Below are 24,659 nucleotides of genomic sequence, written 5' to 3'. Positions count from 1 at the left end.
AGAAGGCCTATACGCCAAACAAGTGTACACGAAGCGGTGCTTAATGCTGTTTCAGTAACCGAAATTGCTTCTAGCGTTCTAAAGCCAAAACCAAGATTAGTCTAGTCCAACCTGTCTATACGCCGATGTACGTACGTTGGGTGAGCTGTAGGCTTTTTGTTTCCGGGACAGGAGGCAAAGGTCCAACTGGAGGAGGGCCGGGGCACGGGGGGAATGAAGAAGATTTGATCAAAGGCATGACAGATGTTCAAACAGGGTAGGTCCTCGTTGTGGGGGAAAGACTGGGGCTTATGACTGTAACGAAATATGAGAGGAACAAGACCCGGGTCAGACTTGTTCTTATGACCGGTGTACATATATAATGTCGACAATAGAAGGAGATCTTTACAGTAAGCCAAGGCTCGTGCTACTGTAGGCAATGACCTCATTAAATGCGGGATGGTACCTCGGTCATGTCTTCTTCTTGGCGGCATGATTATGTGGCCAAACCAGGGCGTTGTGAGGCTGACATAGGGGAGAAGAAGCCGTCGGCGGAGTCTGCTGGAATGCACAATAACATGGTCAGCCTTGCATCAATCAAGATTGAATGTTCCAAGGGTTATAGGAGGCACTGTATTTGGGACAGAGAGGGTGTGCTTTCAAGCATTACACCATCTGTACGAGGTTTATTTCTAAGCAATTACATTCGACGCTTCCGCTACACCTAAGAATTATCACTGTATAAGGGGGTACCTACGAGCACAGACCAAAACATGATAACTAAGGGTGGTAACACCAAGTATATCATCACTAGCTTTGCCATAACAAAAAGAAATCCCTCGTAAGCATGACTTTCTATATTGAAAAGGCAGAGCGGATAAAGCAATGACGTGGTACCAGAATGAGCAAAGGAGGCAAGGAGACGCATGGTATAACCGGGTAACGCGATCGTAGTGAAATCATGTCGCCGCTAACAAGACTGGTACCTGGGCCTAATTCCAGATGATTGGCTTCGTAGCACCAATCAAGCCAGTGATTCCATTCTGGCCCAGCGCTATCTTAGGACTCACGTTGCCAAGGTATCACCAGGAAGCGCCAGGACCGTCAAATCATACGTATCATAGGGTAACCCAATCAGTTTCCTAGGCCATGAGCCGCCGCAGCTCTCGTATTAGGTCTAGGGTCACTAGAATGTGATTCACAGTTGTTCTTCTTAGAGTCGGAAGCGTGGGAGTCAGGATCGGCCACAATTGATTTCCGAAATCCTCGGGGGTCACTATGCGCATGCGTCGATAGGGAGTTATCGGAAAGCCCTGTAATTTCCAGTTGTTTATTCACCGGAGTAAAGGTAATGAACGGGTATGATTGTGCTTCTCTGTTTCCTGCGCCTGAGCCTGACTGAGAGAGGTAAGTGGCATCCGTTTTCGTGCTGGTTGTTCTGTAGGGGGGTGGGGTGGCAGAGAACATGGTGCGCGAACGGGTCCTCCTAGATGGTCCGGTGCTGCTCATTTCTGATAGGAATCTGGGTTGTCGGTATATGCTCACGCTGTGGGTGAGATGGGCTGTATTTATATAAATTTGAATGAGGCGCTTACTAGGCTAATGTCTTTTGGACAGGTTATAATTGGCTACTAAAGGCGAGGGTATGGTATCTGTCACCTCGATTTGTATTTTGGTTTAGCCTTATTTTAGCATTTGGAATATTTTGGTATAACCTTTTCTTTTGGTAAGTAGCTATACAGATCCTACGTACACACAACGCCCGTGATAGGAGTTCACTGACAGCTGTGTTGAGTACGTACCTTACGTCAGGCACGTCACAAGGGGTATCAAAATAAGACATCGAGACGCACATTGTATCATATTCCGACAACTTGTCTTCCCCTGTATGCACACTCCTTCATTCTCTTCTCCTCCAACATCGATCTCTAGCTTTATCTAGGACATATCATTTGGGGACGCTAATCGCTGTATCACATAATACTTGCCCGCCGTTGGGCCAAGACGAAGCCTCTGTGCTATCTCGCCCATATTTCTCATGGCCCTGCATCGCTTCCGTTGCTTCGTTCTTACTCCTTCCATGATGGCAGGGCCCATGTGCACTCAGGCATGCTATCAGTAGCAACATGATTAGAACCAAGATGAGTAGACCCCCATATCCCACCTGACCAAGACCTCCATAGTACATGATGTTGTAAAATGCCAATTTGTCGCCAGCCTGAAACCTTTGAAATGAGGTCTGATAACCGTGGATCTCGCCACTGACATAGCCTCCTGCAGCAAGCATAATCACAACCTGTACAGCTTCAAGGCCTACAAAGTAAAGCCCAGCCTGATCGTATTCTCTTCGCCACCTCGTGGTTATAATCACGGTTTCGAAAAGAGCAATGAGAGTAGAAACGGCGCCGAAGGTTCCCGTAGATCTCACGACCCTGTCCATGAGACTTATGAACATCTTGTCTGGATAGGCCTTGCCGGGAATGACGATGTCGGATTTTGCTCGGTCCTGTAGAATGTGTGCAAGGCCAACAATGGCCCAGCACAGGCTGGCGGCAGCCCAAGTTGTGATACAGAGAAAACCACATATAAGGTTCTCTATGATCTTGTATCTGGTGGACATTTTGAAGTGGTACAGCTACACAAGCAATTGATGGGTAGTTGTTTGCGTCTGACCTTGGTCATAGAAGAATTGCTGATAGAGAACAATGGAGAGAATGGATCCAAGAAGTAAGATTTAATTTATATATTACGGTCTCTACACAAGGCTCCCGTCCTAGAAATCCGTGATCATTAGGTGAGCGAGGATGCTCCCTAGGCTCAGCGGTCCACCGTGCTCCGCCACCTGCACCGCCACCTGACATCCTCGGTGCTTCATATAAGAGGAAGGGGCTATGCAAGCCTAGGCTTTCTTTGAGCTAGCTGCCACTACGCCCTTCACCGCATGTTTGTCGGAGCTGCTACGCGAAAATAAAAACACAATTGCGCTGCGGAATCAGTTCAAGTGATTGATATTTACAGAGTATATTCAACTCGATTATCTTGTGTTTCTTCCTGCAGGGCAAATATGTCGAAGCTTAAGGGTGGAGAACATGTTCAGATGAAATGTGATAGCAGACAGCCATCGAGCCATGCTACTTCAATATGTACCCAGAGACAAACAGAATTGAATAAGACCAATACTATGAGAAATGTCCCGGTGTAGTACAATATTACTTTCAAGTCAGGTTCGTTGAACAAGCGGTCGGACCATCGTATCTCGGAGATGAGCATCTATTATGATGTCATCCAACCCGATCAGGACATTGGCCTTACACCGAAATCAGATTTGTACCCAGCCGTTTATCTCTCGCAACCAACGCAAAATGCCAGCGGGCGATCCGCTCTTACTGATATACCCCAATTCGCGGAATGGACGTATAAACACCTTTTGAAGACTGATCATCCTCAGCTTGCCATTGGCACGGTCAACAAAACCCTGCAGAGTGTTATAACAGATGGCGCAGTCACTTAGCACGAGCGACTGGAGGCTAGGAGACGGGTCATAACAGAGAAGAGGTTCCCAAAAGCCAAACTGTCCCCGCAACGTTAAATTCGGTATGCTTTTTACGGCTTCTAGGAACATGGATGTCACCCCTAGATCCTCGATCGTGTCATCGGCCCAAAAGATATCAACAGCGAGGCTCTTTAGGCGTGGGCCCCTCTTACGAATTGTATCAAGCACGCGACCGATCGCTTGTAGATGTTGACGAACTAACTCGGCGGGCAGTGTGTACACGAGTGGAGAATAGCATTCGCGACATGGTTCGAGCGTCACGTGGAGGGAAGTTAAATTGGCACAAGACTGGATCATCGCATTCAGATACTCCACATCCGGCCTGATATCTAGATGGTATTTCTGCTTCCACGGGGGTGGATTTCTAGTCGACCAGAGGTCGCTGCCTTGGGATGCTATGTCATCGACGTGAACACAACCAGCGCTCGGCCTGCGCATGCCTGGTTCGACCTTCCAGCTGGCAACGTATGTAATGGATCGAACATAAGATAAAACTGGCATTGGGATCAGTTCTTGCCAATGGCAAACACACGTCCTGATCCAGATATTTCGAAAGAGATACGGGCTCACAATATCTCGAAATTTGTGATTGACCAAAGCGATGTTATAAAGAGCTCTATACTCCATGCGTTCAACAATAAGAAGCACTACCTCTATAGGTAGCCGGGACAGGAGCGTGTTCCTACGACACTTGAATGACCTATCGCAAAGTAAACGCTTCTTTGTAGGGGGCGCACGTTGACTAGGCTCATAGTCTGCAATGAGCCTCGTCGGAAAAATCGCTGGATAAGGTTCGCACATTGCTTCTTCCGTGTTAATTAATGACATCAAGAGGACCGACCAATGGACGTTGACGGACAAAGTTACTGTCTGGTACTGCAATCCCAAATAATCACCTGTATACAGGGTGCAACAGCGACACCCGGTCAAATTTTCTAAATCATGAAAGGCCGATCTGGTTGAATGGAAGATGAAATGCGGAGTCTCTTCCTAACTTCATATATCCTAAATTTTCTACAAACGGGAGATTTATTTTGAGCATGGTTCCAATCAAGAAATAGAAATGTCCCCGTTATAGAATCGTCCGTGCTTGAAGTGAAGGAACTGCTCGAAGTCTCTGCAACTCTCTTCATTATACAACCTTACGCATGTCTCGCTCCGCCCTCTAAATTCTATAGTGGTCGTCGGACTTGAAGTTAGGGACACATGTACCCATAGGAAGGGGGTTTTCACAAGTTCTAAAGGCTGCGCGAGGTAGGACGGCCGGCAGTGGGGTAGACGTCTTGAATATCAGGGCTTTGCTTTGAGGTTACCAAGTGCAAATTCAAGCATCTTAATATAGCGCAAATGACGGGTACGATGTTTCAAAATAGATGACGTCTTCCCGTGAAATAAGACAAACTAGTTGGAAGAAAGTCTTGGGCGGTGGAGTATGCTATTGGGCCTGGGTTCCATAATCTACCCTGAGAATGAACTAACGCCCATCGAGATGACAGTATATATCCGAGTTTTAAACCAAATTCAAACTCTAGTAATGAAAAATATAACCCACACCCGCTAAATGCTACACGCCCCTGCTGAGCCTTCTGATAGAAGCATCCACTGAAAGGTTATCGTCTAGCTGCCCGGGAGCTCATGTCTACTTGACAAAATAATTACTTGAGCCGCCGCGCAGTCCGACCGCGTGCAGATCCCATCACGCGGGAATTTGACGGGATCAAGCCTATGCCACCTGTGGTAAGATCGAGATCGGCGTTTGTTACAGCGCTGGCACCGCAGCCCTCTCGTTTCTCGGTCCGAAATCAAGCAGTAGGCTGGCGGAGGGCTTACGGCATCTGTTGTAAATGAATCTTGTTGGGCGTCATACTCTGGTTCCTTCCACAAAGACCCAACCTCCAGACCAGACACGGTCGCCGGGGAGCTAGTCCTGTTAGTTCTATTCACCAGACAATACTGTCGGTGTTCGTACCTAGAGCTTAAGCCACGATAAACACCTTGAATCCAGCGCATTGAGCCGTTTACCTCGATTGTCTCTAAGCTTCTAGAATTGGCACTTATCGCTCACTAAGTATTCGTTGTTCCTAAAATATCCCCTTCTGCTTCCTTTAACTCAGGACTTAATATAGATCAAATGTTAATCACCATCCTATTTATATCCGCTCCAGGGTCTAGATATTTTTGGACACATCGCAGCCCATACGATGGAGATTGGAGCATGGGAGATCTTTCACGCCGAGACTAGGACTTTGGGGTAATAGGACTAACTAGTGTATCCCCAGAGTACATCTCGGTGGGTGTCGTTGTAATAGAAGATGACAACTGTCTATCCGGCCCCTCTGCCTCAAATGGCCGTTTGGTATCAAGTTCAACACCGGAATTGACGACACGCACTCGTATAGGATTCTTTCCAACCTTAGTTCCGTCCATCTCGGGGGTAACATCTCTTCCTCGAATCATTTGAAGCACTCGTCGCCCCCAGGATATCCACGTAACCTGTGATGCACGATGGGATCGTCGGTAGAACAGAAACGAAACCATGACCACTAGCACGAGGACTGGTATTGAAGCGCCGAGGGCAGCGGGCAACACCCAGCTACGAGACTCGGTGTGTGAGGTGTCTCCGCCTGCTTTCGGGGAGTCAAATTTCGTCGAAGGGGTATTGTATGGGAACCAAGTTTTGATCGACTTTTGATACGGTACTCTGAACAAGGCCTCAACCTTACTGTCCGTCCACATCTGTGGTGCTCTGATATTCGCACCGCCAAGTCCACTATCAACCGTGATCAGTCATTGATATATATTGGGCCACATGGAGGAGCGTTCATACTTGCCCCCGATCTTGCTATTGATCGCGTCGGGTACCCTGTAGTCGCTCCAAGCATCGGGTGCATACTTAGGTTGGAAACGCATCGTGTTGAGGTTGAAAATCTGGACAATTCCTCCTTCTACACAGAGCGAGGGGTCTCTGAAGCGCCCACCCATCACCAACATCTGGTCTGGGAAAACGCGGAAACATCGATGACCACTTCTTCCGTGGGTCGAAGACCCGTTGTAGACCTTGGTCCATATGAAGGATGGCAGAGAAAGAATGTAGACGTCGTCATACGGCACATTCTCCCCGTCCTGTCCATCGTAGCCTCCGTAGATATATATATTGTGGGAACTCCCGTCGCTGGCCGAAGCTAACGTAGAGCAGAACATTGTCCGACCGAGCGACGGGATATCACCCGTGGTGTTCTGTACATACCTGCCATTCATAAGTAAAACGGTCACTCGGCGGAGGTTGCTGGGGTATTACCATGATTGGCTCGCAATATCGTAAATCGGAATTGCCTGCATAAACGAGGGATCCTCGTCGGCCTGGTCGTGTTAGCAATGGATCGCTGGAGATAGAGAGACATCTCACATTTTGCTTCTGCTGGGCCTTCGAAAGGCCTGACGGATACAGCACCTCTGGATATACTCCTCCCCCAATCACGACTAGAATACCACGCTCACCGGTAGGAACCCATATGAGCTCTGCGTCGGCACGTGATACAATGTGATCTGGCAAGGTCTCATTGACCCACTGATGATACTCCGCCTGCTGCGTCATATTTACCGAGATCAGCGTATTGGCCGTAAAGTTGGCCGACTCATCGTCCAGCATGATCGGTCCCCAGTTCTCCCCTCGTCTTCCGCCGAAGTAGAACCCTAAATCCTCGCTTGGTACTGATGCTCCCGCCCCATTTGTCACGAACCTGGTAAGGCTGTCATCAAGCGTGATGTGGAAGAATCCTGGTTCCCAGGCATCTTTGACAGTGCTTTCCTGGAAGGCCCGATAGCCAAGCAGCCCATGGGGCCCTGGAGTGGTAGCACCCTCTGTAGGCCGATGAAGTCCACTGTCTGACATTAGCTAGCGCCTCGTTGCTCCAATTTAGATTCAACGAACCCATAGAGCACCAGGTCGTCATCATTCGTGAACATTGTTCCACTTTCGAACGCGACTGTGTGGTATGCCGGATCGGGGATCTTTGTAAATAGAGCGGAGAGATTTGTGACATCGGTATTGTAGGGCTCACGAAGCGAGAATTCGACGATGGTGCCACTCAATCCCGCTGGGAACGTTAGATGATAACCGGCGTATTGCATACACTTAAACTGACCGTCGTTCTCGGGAACTCCATATGTTCCATCGGAATAACCACTAGATTGCATAAGCATAATAGCACACAGAAGCACGAGAACATCATACTTCAAATCCCACTTCGATCCCCCGGCAAAGTAAACTTTGTCTCTCGTTAAGCTAGCTTCGATCATTTTATTATCGACCGTAAGAAGGGACCGAGGCACATACCCTTAGATTGAGACCAGTTGCACATTGAAGTATTCACTTGGGAGCTCCATCCTTCCGAGCGATCCGTCCAGAGTAGAGCGACCAACAGCCACGCTCTCCATGCTGACCGCATAATCGAGTGATGACCTAAAAGGGTACTTCCCAGGAGGCAATTTCTGGTTATGTCGGACAGTAAATTGTCGATAGTCGATATTTCCAATGAGAAGAAGGAAATCGAGGACACTGGCACTGATATGCTATTATAGGGTGCACCCAGTGCCTCGAGTAACGCCCCACTTTTTACCTCTTACAAAGAGCACAACACTCAATCCCACTAGCGAAGACCAGGTCATGGACGGTTCTGCTGTAGCGAGTCCCACATCGATAAGGTAACATCATTCCTTGGTAACGTGGCAACCTGGCCATCTGGAACAGTCTTCAACCCCTTGACAGTCAATTCGCCATGTGGGAGTCAACGAAAGGTAAATATTGTCATATTGGACCACCAAAGTCATACACCCGCCAGCCCTGTTCGCGGAGGCCAGCCGCATCGGTTACTAGACCAGACCTCGTGCCCATGAAAAAAGCGACCAGGGGCAATACATCTCTATCTGTATCTTTTACACTGCCATGGCTGTCACTTACCTGCCTTGTCTATTGTAGGTCGCCTAGCAAGCATCCCGACCAAGTCGCGTATCCAAAACATGAAATTTGTGTCAAACGGGCTTTCCGGAAACAAAAGGTCTAAGTTGGTACAGTTGAAACGGAGACTTTGACCGCGCCAGGTTTGGCCACGTCATTTTCCAGATTTAGAACCATTTTCCCCCAATAAAATGTAAACTGATCCACGTATTATTCTCCAGGATAGACTTGGAGCGTAATATGTTATTGTCTCTGTTAAACCGCAGTGAGTAGACACCGACCCTCTGTAGCATCACGTCTGATAGTCATAGTATGGCCAAAGTGTCCGTCGGAGGAGCCCGACGTGCGGATCCAAATTCCAGACGGAGCGTTCAAGTACTCATCCAATCATAAGCCTCTTTATCCAGCTACAATAACACTGTCAAAGAAGACCACAGGGAATTGTGAAATTGAAGTGTACAGCAGTACGCACAGTAAATACACCCTTATTATTGACTATGATCTAGGATTTCAGTATTACCAGTCTCCCCGACATATTCTAACATGGCAGGAACGGTCCGGGAAGCGCCGAGAGTTCTCTATGATTGGAGACCAAGGAGACTTGTTTCGTGCGTTTGTGCAATATTTAGGAAGATACACGAATGTCCGAGGTCCTAGCAATTCTCGGGAGTTCGATGGCGTCACTGGTAGAGATTTTAGTATGCCGCGTGAGATGGTACCAAGCACGTCTCGTGCAGACCCTCTGGGAAGTAGCATTCTTTACCCTACCCTCCCCTGCGATAGTAAAATTGAAGATAGTAAATACACTGACGCCTTAGCCTCTCAGCAGTATCGGAATTTCAGCAACCACGACAAGGTCAAGATAAAGATGGAGGATATTCCCCAGTGGAAGCCCAGTGATGTGAAATACCAGTACAGTGATCCTGATGAATTGCGCAACACGAATAATTCCATCCTCATTGTTGGATCCACATTGGTGGTTGTGTGCCGGGGCTCCAACATTGGGTTATATCAACGACGGCATACGGCAGCAGGCTACCCTGAGCTTTACTTGACCAATACCATCTGCCTTGAAATTAACGAAACAAAGATATTACCCTCCGGGGGCTTTCTCTGTGAAAATGAGAGCCAGTTGCGAGTGTGGACGGTAGCAAATGATGATATGTATCAGGTCAATCTCTCGGGTGAATACAAAGGCATCGTTGGGATGTGTCCACGTCGGGGCATAATTGGGCTGCTTGCCTGGTCTTCTGCTTCCGCTGAGACAGACGCTTTTGTCGGTCTAAGTAAAGATAAGCTGATTCGGGTCGCGAATGGGCGAAACTTGGATGAAAGAAAAACGTACACAGGCGAGAAGTTTACTTGCGTAGCGACTATCGCAGGCGACCGGATTGCAGCCGCATCGTTGATGAAAAGAAATAACACAGGCGTCCTACGGCTATATCACGGAAGCATAGACCGCGCGAAAGTTAGGCGCTACTTTCAAAGCAAGCCTATTCACCATATTTGTATCGCAGCGAGTGGTCAATGGATTGTGCTTACTACCGATGGGGAGCTTATTCTGTTCGAAACTTTAGAGGATAGATGTCGCTTTCAGATAAAACCGAAAAGTCACATTCACACCCTGAAGTTGAATAAAGATGACATGAGGAGGTGCCAAAGGGATGGCAAACGGGTGGTTTTCACTGGAGCGTATTTTCACAATAACGACGAAGAGATAGTGACCACGGTGGGACATTTTCTTGTGAGGTGGAGGCTAGATACCATTGAAAAATGCATTCAGAGCGGAGAGGATGAATTTCCATATGTACCCACATGGTTTGAGAAGGACATCATTGCTAGTGGTTCTTCTGAGGGTTCCAAGATTGTTGTGGTGATGCATTCAAAGTCTGTGTGTTACGTGATCTAGGCAAAAGGCTTTGCCAACTCTACTTGACCACTAGGGCGAAGCTGAAGTCTACGCACGCTCTAAGTTGAGACACCACTGCATGAATAATATAGTGCTGGAGTTTCCGTCGTCATGACGACATGTTCCATTCTATTCTAGTCAGTAAAAAGTTCGCTCCTGAAAAGCTAAGCTGGCTTGGTACTGGATGTTTTTCCAGTATGGCCCATAAGCATGTAACGATTGTATATACGCAGAAATGCGGCGGGAATGGCTTCTCGATTAGACCTTGTTTGGGAGCTTGTAGTGTCAACCGGGTGTAGATTTACTAAGCATAATTCTATCTGTCGCAAATTCCATAGGATGCCAAGTTAATTTTATTAGAGTCACTTTGCGTTTCTTGTCTTGTTCCTGTTGGGAGCACCGGCTCACTTATACGGAGACCTTCGAAAAGCTACTCGACATATACGGTCCACCAAACGCCATAGAGTATCAGCATCAGCCATACACGCATATGGATACTAGTCGGCGCTTGCCCAGGAGCACAGATACTATTAGGGCTATACAGTAGCGGTAGGATACTTCGGTTGCAAACTTTGTAGAGACCAGTCCTCACAAAGTGTATACATATTCGTCTCTTCTATCATATCGAAAGATACGGACAAAATGGACTTTCAGGACCCGACGGGCACTATTCAATAGCGGGTTGCAATGATTCATGTAAAGAGGCATCTCTACGGTTGATACGCCCCGTTTGTTCGGTTAAATATCTCCGCCACAGACGTCCTAGATTTTTCAGTTGATGTCCGCAAGATAATGTGAGGGCACATACTGCTCGTCGTCTAGAAAAATCGGCATAGAAGCCCAACCAATAATCACGATCGCGACAGTCGTCTTTACGTCCACTTGTCGCATTGAACCGACAGCGAGGCCGTTCTTGATCTATGACTTCTTGAGAGGCTTTGATCCAGGGCTAAAGTGGACAGTCAGATACATTTCCAAGGAAGTTATAGAAAAGGAGTTTCAATAATGAACCTTGGGGACGGGCCAGTCAGAAAAATGTAAGAATTTAGCTTCACGGAGCACTTCATCTGGATTCCAGACTTCTTGGTTATTGCCCAAGTACTTGGTGTGAATTTCACCACGGAACTCCCCTGTCAGGATCATATATGGACGATGCGGGATGATGAGTGCGCTGTCCTTGTACAGAGTGTTCACAATTTCCATGTCATATTCGGAACCACTAGCATTGTTAATAGCCGCCATTATGCGGCGGAATTCAAAACGAGAAGGTTGAATCAGTAATAAGCCGGTGCTTTGCACACGTTCATCAGGGTTAAGCCAGTAGGCTCGCGGTAATCCTGCCGGGCAAGGGGGCATGAAGAACAATTCGTCCAGGTTCTACAGACTTTTTAGTACAAGGATATTGAAAACAAACTTGTGTTCTGGAAACACACAAACACACCTGCAGTATAGTAGAATCCGAGTCTAAATTTAGAACTCGATCATATTGAGTCTGATTGAAGGCGAGGAGTTTAGTAAAACTCTCCGCCCATGTTGCTATAACACGGTTAGTATTCACAATTTTAATCAAAAAATCAGCTGGCATATACCATCTCCACTGATGCGACTCTGCACCTGAATAGGTACCAGTTGAACGTTGTATTCATCTCGCGCCTTCCGCAGTAGTCGACCCACCGGTTCAGCATCGTTTTCGTCTAGCGAAAATTCCAATGGGTACATCATAACTCGGTCAGGCTTGCTGTTCAAGCGATGTAGGGTTTCAAACAACATGACTGAATTGCAGAGATAAGCTGTGTTGGTGACGTATTGCGTGTAGGCAAAACGCGACCAGTCCACTGCGTCAACGTCTGCTTGAACACCCTGGTGACGTGGGAGATATGCCACCGTAGGCCCATCTGTCAAAATGAGCAGGGACTGGATTACAACAAGAAGGATAAATATGGCAATTATAGCACGTAGGGCTTTCGGAAGGCTTCCTGGCATGGTGAGTCCCGCTGGGGAAAAGACGACAACAAGGCTCGGCAAGATTCCGGGAGGCAATGTGGTTGCTGTCTAGCATCAAAAATAGGTACTCAGCCTGGTGCGCTAACATGCTGGCAGATAGTGGAAACTAGCCTTAGCGCGAGACCAACATTAGACTGGAATGAAATTTTTGTACGCATTTTTTGCTATCTGTGAGGCTAAGGAAGAACAGGGTATATTTTGCTTACCACCAATACAGACGCCTGTAGCCACATGGACATAGGCTCACAGTCAAACTGGTATCATAAAACATGTTATATTTTACAGGACAAGTGGTAATCGACTAGCAGTACCATACTCTATACTTGTATAGCAAGGGTAACGGAACGCGACATTCTCGAATGCAATTGGGGGCGGGCCAAGCCAGCGGAGCTTTACATGTAAACATTGACAGGTCTACTGTAGTGGGCCTTTAATGTCGCCTTTGTTTCTAACCGAAGGAAGAGATGGGATCCCAATCTTGCCTGTATGGCCACCGCTCAGCATTTCAATGAATATAGCAAGGAATTCATATATGGAGCCAGATGAAGCATTCTTTCAGTTAGGAGGAAGTGTTCCGACTATAACTAGCAGATCAGATACCGGCCGTAGGACGTAGGACACGACTTACCATAGGCATTGTAATTATATGCTCCATAGATACACTCGTCCGTGATTTCCTTTGTCCCTGTGCCCGAGAGAATTGTCTGCCCACCACGAATGACAGCAAAGCTCTGAGCCCCTAACCCCATTGATACCTCTTTAGCACTTACACCTAGCGGAGCCTCGTAGGCGTAGACATTGCCTCCGCTGCTCACTCGCACGGTAGCGGCGGAAGTCAGTAGAGATACAACAAAGACGGAGTTGTTCAATTGCTGCCAGCCATCTGGTCGCCCTATAAAGTAATTCCCGCTACTATTATCGGCCTCGGACATGCAGGTGTCCGTCGTCCCGCAATTGATCTCTCGAGGGTTTGGTCGATACCAGAATACCAGCTTATCCGACGTGACGAACTCATCAGGGGAGCTCGCGCCTTGCTTGAACGCGTCAATGAATGGTTTCGCAACGTCTAACCATCCGTCATGAGGCCTACTCAGATCAGCCACGCCACAGCAGTACCTCCGCCGAGACTCACATAGTATTTGTCCATTTGGAAGCCCCATCATCAATGTGTGGAGAATTTAAGGGCCCGATATAATGACTCTCTCCGTAGTCATTCCAAGTGAGGATTTCAATAAAACGAGGATTCAGGGCTAGGAGCTCCATCCATCGGTGAAACCAGAGTAAATCCGACGGGAAAACCCAGTTCTTACTATAGGATACCTCGGGCCCGAAATGCGTGAAGAACCACGGTGAAACCGCTGTAGGGAATTAGTAGGCTATTCAGCTGGCGGAGGCATACTTGAGGAACCTCACGCGCGATATATGATTTTCCTGCGAGCGCATTAAGATATATTGTGTCTCCGTCAGCGACCGAAACATGCCGACCGGGAGCTGGGGCTTTGTTGTTTCCGTCGCTTGGCCAGGCCATCCAGTTCAAGAGACCATCAATCGATTCAAGCTCTGTGCTAAACGGCGGATGTAAGTTGGGGGCAAAGAAGATGGATCTCCCTACTGCTGCGCGTAATGCCATTACATCGAGGCCGTCCCCACCAAACGATGAGACAAAAACTTTGTCATCCACAAGAAGCTGTGCGGGCTGGTTGGAAAACCGAGCAATCTTCTCGCCAATAAGCCCAGTTTGGTCGATACGCCACCAGTTAAAGTCAATGGAAATAAAGACTTTCATGTCATTATTGGACGCCGATTCGTACAACAAGCCAAGTTGCTGATCGGTGAAGGGGTCAACGCCAATGTTCAGGGCAAACGCATCAATACCAAAAGCCCTGGCTCGCTTCATATCCTGATCATAGTCCGATGACGCTCTACCCACGCGGCTTGTGCCCATCTGGATTCTATTAGTAGTTGTTTAGCGTTAAGATACACAAAATCGTAACTATAAAATGAGCCAAGACCAGACGGTCAGTGTCGTTCATGTAATTCGTGGCATCGGCGACAACTGCAAGAGGAGAGTAGAAAAGACACAAAAATAACCGGCACGTGATCGATACATAATAATAATCCATTCAGTCAGTTCGGATTGCATGTCTTGCTTTTCCCTACCACCTGTATAGGTGCAACATTTGTTGCAAGTTATAGCCTGTAGATATTGGCTACTGACGGGGCTCGAGGCTAGGCCAAGGCGGTACCCCACCTTGGAGCGCCAGTACTGGCATCGGTGATTAGGGCATCGCTAAATTTTACCCAACGCGCCCGGGCCACATTACGTTGTCGTTGTTTAAATATATCGGTCCATAAATAGCCTCTCCACGGCTTTTAATCATCTTACCAATGACCGTCTCTATCGTAGTCCTTCAGGTCCACTAACGCCTGTCCTACCGTATCCCTAGACCTCGAAAGGATCCGTTCTGATCTGTATCCGGATCCGCCCCGATCCGCCTTTGGGGCGGATCCGGATCTAGTTCTTCGATCCGTGGGGCGGTTCTATAAATCTTTGATCCGCCCTGTACGGGGCGGATTGATCCGCCGGATTAACAAAAAGGACAAACATAAGAAACCCTGTGATATGCATATTTTATGTAGATTTGGGCTGTATTTTTAAGTATTTGGCTTACAGATTAATCAAAAAAGTATACTAATGAAATAGAAATTGATTTGGAACTCTCTAATTCTATTAAATCTAGGGCTTTAAGTACTCCCATTCACCATCATCCCGCTTTGAACGCTTTGGAACCCGCCCTGATGTACGCCTCTGAGTACCACTTGCATCCTGCAGATTTGAATTATCAGGTAGCGGGATCTCATCCTCTTGGACTTCTTCATCCTCGTCTCCGAGTTCAATCAGAGGTGTATCTCTGATATCTCTAAGAGGTCTTTTACCAAGCGCAACCCTGCTCGGGCCCTGCGATGGTTGAGCCTTAGCTGAGAAATCTTCTTCAGTATCACTGATTAGATCAAACATATCATCATCTAGCCTTTCGCTCTTCCTTTTCTCCTTCACTGCTTGTATCTCCTGTGCTGTAAGATACTCCTCTATCAAAGTATGCTGATCACTTTCAATGTCAAACCTCGATGTACATAAATACATCATAAGATCCTGGATAGTTGTCGGTTTAAGAGACCCTCGGCGGTAATGACAGATATCACGAGCAGTATTGAAGAGTCGTTCAACACCAGAACCAGTCGCAGGAATAGAAAGAACATCGCGTGCAAGGCTCGCAAGAACTGGGAACTCATACTGATTACACTTCCAAAAGACACATGGATTAATCTTGCGAGTACCTAGTAAAGGATTAGTAAGAGATAATAAAAGGTATTTAGTAATGATTCACTTACTACTTCCAAGATATTGTGTAAGCTCATCGTCTTGGTTGATCTCACACCCCTGGGCTTTCTGCCTGTCACCTATCTGATCAACTATAGAGAACTGCTCTATAGAAGAAACTCCATGCAACGCTGGCCGAGTTTCAAAGTAACGCTTCTTGTATGGCTCAAGGTATTTTTCAAGACTCTCGCGGTATTGTTTGCGATAAGGCCCATTCCAGTCCTTCCCAGAGAAGTATTCAAGCTTGTTCTGGGGTGCCATGATAGTCGCAATCGCATAGAGATCACCATAGGCCTTGTCGGTCTCGGCATAATAGTCTCTTAGCTTCTGTGTTGCATATTCGAGAGCGGTTCGCATTATTATCTGCCATCTTGCTTTCTTTCGTCTAAGCTGGTCCCTAGACCTCTCGAGATGATCGAATAGCTGATTGTAGATACTAAAGACTATATGGATAGTGACATCCTTAGTCTTTGAGAGAACACTTGTGAAGTTGAAGAAGGGTTGTGTGATAGAAAGAAGATAGTCAATCTGCTTCCATTCGTCCTTAGTGAGCACAAGGTCAGAGAGGCCACACTCAGAGCAATACTTGTCGCAGATAGTCTGTAGTCTTTTGGCACGCTGGAGCATCAGAAATGTAGAATTCCACCGGGTTTTAACGTCCTGCATCAGAACAAGCTTTGGTTCTTTGGACTGGAGCTCGAGGAATTGCTCTCTACGCTGAGGGCTTCTATTAACCCAGACTGCTAGTCGCCGAACCTAGGTTGATATTAGTATAATATTAGCTAAGAAAGAAGGAGGGGGGGGATTTCTTACCTTATTAAGGGTAAGCACGATATCTTTCTTCTCTCCATGAGCTTTACCCCGGGACTCAGAATCTGTCCATTCCATTTCTTCTCGGTCATTCTTTGGGGCTGCTTCCATCCTGCCGAGAAGCTCGTTTAAACTGAGTTGAATAACATGTGCCATACACGGGATTCGAACAATAGGGGTACCATCTGGTAACACGAGTGAATCAAGAGCTTTCATGATACTATCATGGAGCGTCGTGTTATTTGATGCATTGTCAGTGGTCATTGTTAAAACCCGATCTTCGATGTGATGTTTTTTTAAAAGATCCAAGAGGACAACACTAAGGTCGGCCCCTTTATGGCTTCCATGAAGTGGCTCAAATCCAAGCAAGATCTCACGGTAATGCCAGTCTATATCGATAAAATATCCGGTAATGGCCATAAAGGCTTGGCGGAAGGGCGAGGTCCAGCAGTCTAATGCAATAGAAAGCTTCGCACCTGACGGAAGCATCTGTAGAAGGCCTTTTTGGCGTTCTATCACTTTCGCCTGGATCTTCTGTCGTACTAGATATGCAGACAAAACCCGAGGCGGAGATGAGGCGAGACTAGCCAGTTTGACTAGTTTATGAAACCGAGGATGTTCAACAAACTGAAATGGTAGTCGTAACTCAGTAATTAGAGATATCACACACTCATCAAACTCCTCGAGGGTAAATTTCTCTGGCTGAGGGCCATTAAGTACCTAAGATAAACAAGTTAATTGTAGGTTCAAGGAGGAGTAGGCATAATAAAAATAAGTTCTAACATACCCCTGATTGAAGAAGCTTTCGAATATCCTGTGAGGGTTTCGATCTCCGGCAATTAACACCCTCCCGGACATGCTTATTTAGGGAGGATGTCCCACGATTTCCGACCGCGGGGTGGATGATAACCTGGCTGCATACTTTGCACATGACCTTAGGTGACCCATTTTGAATCATAGCAACCTGATAGAAGTGTTTCCAACAGTCCGCTTGGCGTCGTTTCTCGAAGATATTCCTTTTCATCTGACTTCCATACTCTGTCATCAACCACCACCCACAGAATTCATCATTCATCTCCTCAGTCCAGAGTATAAAGTGCTTCTGGTTTGTCGTAGGCCCAACACGTTCTAGAGTCGGCGGAACAGGAGGTACTATTAATGGTCGAGCGGAATCGCCGTCAGGTGTAAGGGTGGATGTCTGCTGAGATAGAGCACTAGGGGTAAAATATATTGCTCCGTCAGAAGGAATATCTGAAAGGTTATCTAGAGGATTATCCTCAAAGATAGAGGAAGGGTAGGTATCCGAGAACTGAGAGGCTTGACTTTGTGACATAGTGAATAAGTATCACTACTAACTTTAGTAAAGAGAAAGAAGGAGACTTACAGGGAGGAAAGAAGCGAGAAAGAAGGGAAATTAAAAGACGCGACCAGGAGCGCGAGCTGAACGACATTGTAGATATATCAATTCTAATATGGGCTAGGCGACCTACAGCCCTACTATATGATTGGCTTTAAGAGCAAAACGAGCCCACAATAGAACGGATCTTAACGGATTGATCCTGATCCGCCCTGGGAAAATCCTGACTGATCCGCCCCGCCCCGCCCTCCTAAAACCTTTTAGTATGTTTGAATTTGCCTGACTCTTTAATCCAAAGTATGCTATGTAGGCTACAGAGATAGGTATTTCGGTAGGAATCACTTATTAAAAACAAAGGAAGAAATGAAGTACCTTAGTTTATCAGCTAACTAATCATAAGGATATAATGATTTTAGAAGGCTTTGCTTTAAAATAGTTCAAGAAAGTTCCGAAAAAGTGTGACATGATACTTGGGTGAGAATATATATTTCCCATGTCATTACAACACCTCAACTTTACTTTAATAATTGGCTAACAACCAAGGTCGGAAATGATGTTACAACTTCTATTATTCAAATTCCATAGGTAAAATGATTTACATACGGTTTCAAAACATGAAATTTCAACCAAAAAATCACTAAATCTTAGGAGTTATGAATGCATTGACCAGAACAAGTGTATATTACAGTATTTTATTTAGATAAGTCATCATTTATATCCGCCAAAACAGGAAAGTCTTGGCGAGTTTATGCAAATCAGGATCGAAACGGATTGATCCTAATCCGCCTTGCGTAGAACCGCGGTGCGGATCCGGATCAAAGAATTCGATCCGGAAATCCGGCGGATCAGGATCAGGATTCAAAAGTTGGATCCGGATCCGCCCCATTTCGAGGTCTACGTATCCCCGCCTTGGAATCACCAAGCGGAACACTACATTGCACATTGACCCCTCACGAATATCGATGGAGAGTGATCCTATGGATCAGACAGCTATGATAGGCAGGCAGTCCGAAGAAACGATCGAAGTCTTTTGTCAAGGTGAAAGCTTTATGTTTTCAAAACAACACCTGACCAAGACATCGCCGTTCTTGAAGCATAAGGTCGAAAATTCTACCGTGATAAACCTCGATGATCGTAAAGATAGGGTAAGACTCTTTCAAACGTTCCTAGAGACTGGCGTAACATCATCCCCTACATTTGATTTCAATCCTACGCCTCTCAAGAGAAGATGTCTGATCTGCGAACATGACCGTCAAATCAGTTTGTCTTATGGTGCAATCTGGCGAGACATAGATATCTATGCCTTTGGTACGAAATATGGTGTTATCTCTCTAGTCAATCGGTGCCTGGTTAGGATACGTTGCAGACTCTGGATTATCCAAAGTTCAGATCTGAGGCTTCTCCTACGTAACGTACTCAAAAGGAGTAGTGAGTATCGTCTGCTTGGTGGGTTGAAACGCGCAATATTACAGGAGGCAGAGGCAAGACTAGGCAGGAGAAGGGTACATAGTTTATTAGTCTCTAAAAGGGTGAAGAATACCCATTGGCAAGGGCTTAGGGGACCTATGGCTCCTCATAGGCCCTGCCAATGTAGAAAGCGAGCTAATGGCACACTCCTATAGTAGAAACTCAATAAACGTCTCGATGGAGCCAACAGCAACGAGAATTTTAACCTGTCTATCATAACCGACGTAGGCCGTTTAACACGGGATTGCTTTGATCGAGCCTTAGTCTTAGAATTTTCTATTTGATAATTCTAACCGCCTGGATGGACAGGAACGGACATGTAAAGACAGATATTTTAGAAAGAAGCCCCCTTGAGCATTGTAACTTGAACATTGTATGAGGATTTGTAATGAATAATATTCTTATGTTCAGACTTACCTATATTAACATTACCGGAATCAGAGGAAATTTACTCCTATGCTCGATCCAGATTTCCGGTATGTCTACAATGTCTTAATTTTAAGTTTCCGCAGGATAAATTTTGCACGCTCCCCTTATTCACCCGATTTTAGTGGTGGTTGTTAATAGTGCTTACGTTTAAAACATTCTTTCGCATAACCTCACTATAGTTGACATCACGTGATTACCATGTGAGACACTCGTGTTGATGCAGATAGCAGACGCGGGCTATACGCAGTTAATGTTCTAGCTAAGATATCGTCGTCCCTATTCACTCGGACTAAGTAGGCTTAAATTTGCGTTATAGTGTCTGTAAAGGCTCAGTCAACGTAAGTTTGAATCTTATCCCAGGGATACCTCTCCAAATCCGGCTGCAGTTTTACTATCAAAGAAGGGCCTGCCAGAGAAGGGCAAGTATAATAGTGTACCTTGTACATCCACCATCTTAATTTTAGATTGGCTACCAGAATACGGCATAGGTTTGGGGTAGCAAGAACTATATTTGGCTTTGTATTCTCCGTCTGGGAAAAACAGAATATTTCGCATGAGCATTGCACAATCTTCGAGCTCATGAGTTGCTTTGATGCCGCGTTATCTCTCGTAGGGCCTTCGACATGAGTTTCCGATCGAGTGTCACAGCCAGCTTGCTCGCCCAGCTAGGAGTCGTTGCTAGATCTACTATTGACAGTGGGAATGGCTTTGTCACGTACTACTATGACGTCGAGCAGGTGAACGCTTGCGGTACTACATTTGAGTCTCAAAATCAAGGCGGAGTGATGTGTAGCTCCCTCATACCGCTTTCCCTTAACCAGATTAATACAAACCACCTTGTCGCTATGAATAGCACCCAGCTACGCCAAGACCCGGCGAAATACTGCGGTAAACAAGTAATAGTCTCCGTTAATGGGAAGCCATCCACCATGCAGCTCTTCATTGGAGATGGCTGCGAACGATGTAGTGTCGGCTCTTCATCCACCAGGATTTGGAATGCGGAAGGCGCTCCTGGTCTTGACTTTAGCTATACTGTCCTAGACGAGTTGGCCGGAGGAAATGCCTGCAGTTTAGGTCACCTCGCAATCTCATGGGAAATAACTGACACGACGATAAACGACATTGTGAACAGCTCTTCTGGCGTTTCCTTGCCATCAGTATCGAAACAGCCTGGATACACGACTGCGTCCGCCTCGCCCCGGTGTTCAGCTCCTTTGCTGGCCCCGTCGAGGGTGCAGATCGGCGCAAATACCACCATTTCATCGGCAACTGCATGCACGGACAACGTTTGGAAACGCGACGGGAATGTCCTGGAACAGTGTATCGGCACCACATGGACACCCCGTGAGACATGTTTTGCTGGCTGGAGATGCCGCGGCGGTTCTAACCCATACTGCACACCAGGATACGTAGGGAAAGGTGTCACGTTGCTTTAAGTTAGGCCGACTGCCCATGCCGTTGGAATTAGCGGGCTGCTTTGTTGGAAAACAGATGCCATGAGGAATCAATGTACAGTACCCACCGGCGAACGTTTGTTATTGTCATTATCATTTTTTTAAGGCTCGGATAGAAAAGGGATTTCGCCGTAATGGACATAAATTTTCCGTATTCGATTTTATACTGGTTGATCTTATAACTAGTGCTTTTCAGCCGGATTTATTTTGGCTATAAGGAAGGGCACAACTAGCCATGTGGGAAGCCCGTTTTATTGCAACGGTGAGAGGCAGCCTTTTGCTATCTTGAGATGCCAGTTTTGAAAGTTTCGATTCAAAGACCTCCTGCTCTCGTATTTACCGTGTGAAAGCCGATACATTCGTTTAACGAAATCCGGGGTTACACCCGGATTGAAGCTGATAGGCATTACCCGCGCGCAGAAGTGCTGAGTCCGCCGTGGTTTAGCGTAAAAATTATGCTAGGTGCGTGTGGGGCTAAAAATATCTCATCCAAGATTAGGTTATTAAACGTCCGATTCTGGACGTCCGACATATGACATTTCGCCCTGCCGAATACCGCAACGTTGGAAACTCCGACGTAGACTAAAATGGACTGCTGTCGCAGCATGATGAGGGCCTCCGAATCACATTTAAACTCTTCTAGTGGGAGTTCAACTCGACCCGAGGTATAAAAGGTACCACATCGCTAGGGTTTAGGACTTTTCACCGGTTGCCATTATGAAGCAAATTAAAAGAACGCCGCGGGATGGGCGGTTCAAGGCCAATTTCAGATGCTCTGCCCGATATTGCTTTCATTATACACGTAAAAACAAAGTGCCATCAAAGCTCGACGAATACCACGCCCACTTTCCATGCGCCCTGTACCATTACAGTCAAAGGCTATTTTGCCATTAATATCCATGTCCACAGGAGAAACACATCCCGACTTCCCATCTACTCTTCTCTCCTTCTATCTCTTGACTTCGACCCAACTTGATAGCCTGGCCCGGCACTTTCACCAGGTCTGGCCCCCAACACTCACAACGTTGCAATACCCTATTTTAATGTCCCCGTGGATTGGAATGTCTCACGAAAACGATATTAGTTTGGAAGAAAAAAGAATGAGATTTGGAGCTTTCATCGGGCTACGGGGCTGTCTCTCGGACCAGCTTCGATATAGAAGTTGGTTGGGGTTTGGTGAGGGTTCAAAGTGAGCTCGGCCTTGAATAGCAGGTTCCAAGGGCACGTGGAACACATACAACCTCTTCTGAAAGACCTCAGTTGTTACTTTTCTGTAAATGCACTATACCGACCCCCTACTAGCCAGGTCATACTGTTTTGATAGATCAATGCGTACGGGCAAAAGGTTATTGAAACTATTTTTGGCACAATATTCCGGGACACTAATGTTCTTCTAAAGATAGAATAGATGCAAATGGAACCGATGAATGCAGTGATATTGGCTCAAAGGAACGAAGGACGGTTAAGCACAAGAGAAATCGCTCGCTACTCCAACGCATCGGGGGCCAAAATCATACCAATGGTTTGGTGGGCAGACAACCGTTCTATTGATAGAAGACTTTACACCTACTGTAGTATCCACTAGTGGTGCCAACTTGTCGGGACGATCAAGTCACTGGCTCATATTAGTAACTTAGTATTGCCAACAAGTCTAAATTTGGACACCAGTGGTATATTTTTAGCCAGCCTAAACATTTTTGCTATATCTTACCAGGAGTCCTAATTCAATACATGTTATAGTGTCTAAGATTATCGCAATGGGCCGTGTACGCAGAGCCATTGTCAGCTTACAAAATAAGAGATCTCGCCTAACTACTTATCGGAAGCGCTCCGCGGGGGCAATGAAGAAGCTTCATGAGCTCAGCGTTCTTTGCAACCAGGATATATTTCTCTATATTCGCGACCAGGAAACTGGGAAGCTCCAGACATTTGCATCATGTGATGAGAAATTTGTACCCGACTACGATGTAATCAGTCAAGAAGATCGCAAGGGCCCTAAAGATATGCAGATATACTATACCCAGGCCCAAAACCAGAAACAGAACCAGAAACAAAAGCGGAACCAGCAGGAAACCCAATCGAACCAGCAGCCGAGCGACAAGTCGGAAAACCAATGGAACATCCAGTGGAGCAACCAGCCAGTCAATCAGCCGCACAACCAGAACCATGGCCCGAAATGGCTATCTTCTTCGGCAGGCAGCGAGGAGCACAAACCGGCTCATTCGGTGACTACGCCCCAAGCGCCACCTCGACTAGACCGTCGTGGACAGCGAAACCAGGGTTCTTCGGTATGGAACATTGTTTCGAACCCGAGAATCATACAACCACTTAGCAGCCTCATGTCCCAGAGTGAGTCTTGCCAGAGGACATTCAAAGCCACATTACGAATATTTACTGCAATTTAGCACCTTGCCTATACTGGCTACGACTTGCAGGCGTTGTTTGGGTTTAGGAAAAGAGTACTGGAGCCAATATTGTGGGGCTAGATTGGAAGTTCCCTTTTTCTGTATTCGCTAAATAGGCAGACATGGCGGCGGGCGGGAGATTTCAGCAAAGCCAAGTCCTACACCTAGCGCAATCATAATGAAGCCAAATATCACACATATAACATTATCATCGGAGAATGTTCCAAATGGTAGCGCATAGGCCATGGGGATTCGGATGCTGACTTCACTTACTGACACCCGTCAGCATTGGTCGGCCTATTTTAGAAATCAATTACATACCCGGTGTTGAAGGACGTGGTAGAGAGTGAGAAATCACCGCAAGGAAAAGCTCCGACTTAGTAGAGTTGGAACGTTATATAATCATAATGAAAAAGAGGGACATTGCATACTAGGCAGCTATAGGCCAGGCTCCCTTCCCCCTCTGCTCTTTTTCTTGTTCTTTTTTGTTTTTTTTTTTGTTTCTCTTTTTATTTTATTTTTTATTTTTATTTTTATTTCTTGTTCTCGTGGCAGTGGTCCCACCAGCCCTAGCTTTTTTATGTATTTTGTTTAACGCCACGATTTGGGACTTTGCAGCTTCTTCTTCTTCATGCCAGATTCAGGTAAAATTATGCACGTTGAATATTACAACGGCTGTCTATGTTAGTCAAGCCAGCATTTTAGCTTTGGATACGGTGGCGGGACCATTGATGCAGTCGATGCACACGTGACACCGGGAGCCCTCCATCGCTTTGCTGTGTCGGCGCGACGGAAAAATTCCCTTCCAGCGCAGTCTATATGATGGTACAACACAGGCGGTGAATCCTCACCACGACATGATGTTGGTAATATTAACTGTCCCAATCCCTGTTTCCTTGTCCCGATGTCTCACGCGAAGAACAGAATCAGCAGCTCGGCCCTAGGTTGATGCG

General features: G+C 46.5%; 6 protein-coding genes across 6 annotated transcripts; 3 read left to right on the top strand and 3 right to left on the bottom strand.

Moving 5' to 3' along the window:
* Positions 1 to 5,770: 5,770 nt before the first annotated feature.
* On the bottom strand, positions 5,771 to 7,831 carry N7446_010631 (Kelch repeat-containing protein; the record flags this gene model as incomplete). Its single annotated transcript, XM_058519374.1, has 6 exons — positions 5,771 to 6,302; positions 6,360 to 6,779; positions 6,831 to 6,892; positions 6,939 to 7,413; positions 7,464 to 7,629; positions 7,678 to 7,831. 6 exons carry the CDS (start codon positions 7,829 to 7,831, stop codon positions 5,771 to 5,773), a joined length of 1,809 nt encoding a protein of 602 aa, XP_058368212.1.
* A 1,238-nt stretch (positions 7,832 to 9,069) lies between these two features.
* Positions 9,070 to 10,398, top strand: N7446_010630 (cytoplasm protein; the record flags this gene model as incomplete). The annotated part of the gene is made up of 1 exon (XM_058519373.1): positions 9,070 to 10,398. One exon carries the CDS (start codon positions 9,070 to 9,072, stop codon positions 10,396 to 10,398), a length of 1,329 nt encoding a protein of 442 aa, XP_058368211.1.
* Positions 10,399 to 11,136: 738 nt separating this feature from the next.
* Positions 11,137 to 12,381, bottom strand: N7446_010629 (uncharacterized protein; the record flags this gene model as incomplete). Its single annotated transcript, XM_058519372.1, has 5 exons — positions 11,137 to 11,160; positions 11,207 to 11,347; positions 11,410 to 11,775; positions 11,840 to 11,934; positions 11,988 to 12,381. 5 exons carry the CDS (start codon positions 12,379 to 12,381, stop codon positions 11,137 to 11,139), a joined length of 1,020 nt encoding a protein of 339 aa, XP_058368210.1.
* Positions 12,382 to 12,957: 576 nt separating this feature from the next.
* Positions 12,958 to 14,458, bottom strand: N7446_010628 (glycoside hydrolase family 71 protein; the record flags this gene model as incomplete). The annotated part of the gene is made up of 5 exons (XM_058519371.1): positions 14,386 to 14,458; positions 13,816 to 14,354; positions 13,535 to 13,760; positions 13,031 to 13,488; positions 12,958 to 12,980 (listed from the first exon to the last, which is right to left on the bottom strand). The coding sequence occupies exons 1-5, from the start codon at positions 14,433 to 14,435 to the stop codon at positions 12,958 to 12,960; spliced, it is 1,296 nt and encodes a 431-aa protein (XP_058368209.1). The 5' UTR covers positions 14,436 to 14,458.
* A 6,012-nt stretch (positions 14,459 to 20,470) lies between these two features.
* Positions 20,471 to 21,283, top strand: N7446_010627 (RlpA-like double-psi beta-barrel domain-containing protein; the record flags this gene model as incomplete). Its single annotated transcript, XM_058519370.1, has 1 exon — positions 20,471 to 21,283. The coding sequence occupies one exon, from the start codon at positions 20,471 to 20,473 to the stop codon at positions 21,281 to 21,283; it is 813 nt and encodes a 270-aa protein (XP_058368208.1).
* Positions 21,284 to 23,058: 1,775 nt separating this feature from the next.
* On the top strand, positions 23,059 to 23,706 carry N7446_010626 (MADS-box domain-containing protein; the record flags this gene model as incomplete). The annotated part of the gene is made up of 1 exon (XM_058519369.1): positions 23,059 to 23,706. The coding sequence occupies one exon, from the start codon at positions 23,059 to 23,061 to the stop codon at positions 23,704 to 23,706; it is 648 nt and encodes a 215-aa protein (XP_058368207.1).
* Positions 23,707 to 24,659: the final 953 nt, after the last annotated feature.

Source organism: Penicillium canescens (assembly GCF_028828765.1).
Source record: "Penicillium canescens strain IBT 15451 chromosome Unknown utg000007l_segment0_segment0, whole genome shotgun sequence".
In the NCBI taxonomy this organism is placed as follows: Eukaryota; Fungi; Ascomycota; class Eurotiomycetes; order Eurotiales; family Aspergillaceae; genus Penicillium; species Penicillium canescens.
This window is presented reverse-complemented; position numbering and strand designations above follow the sequence as displayed.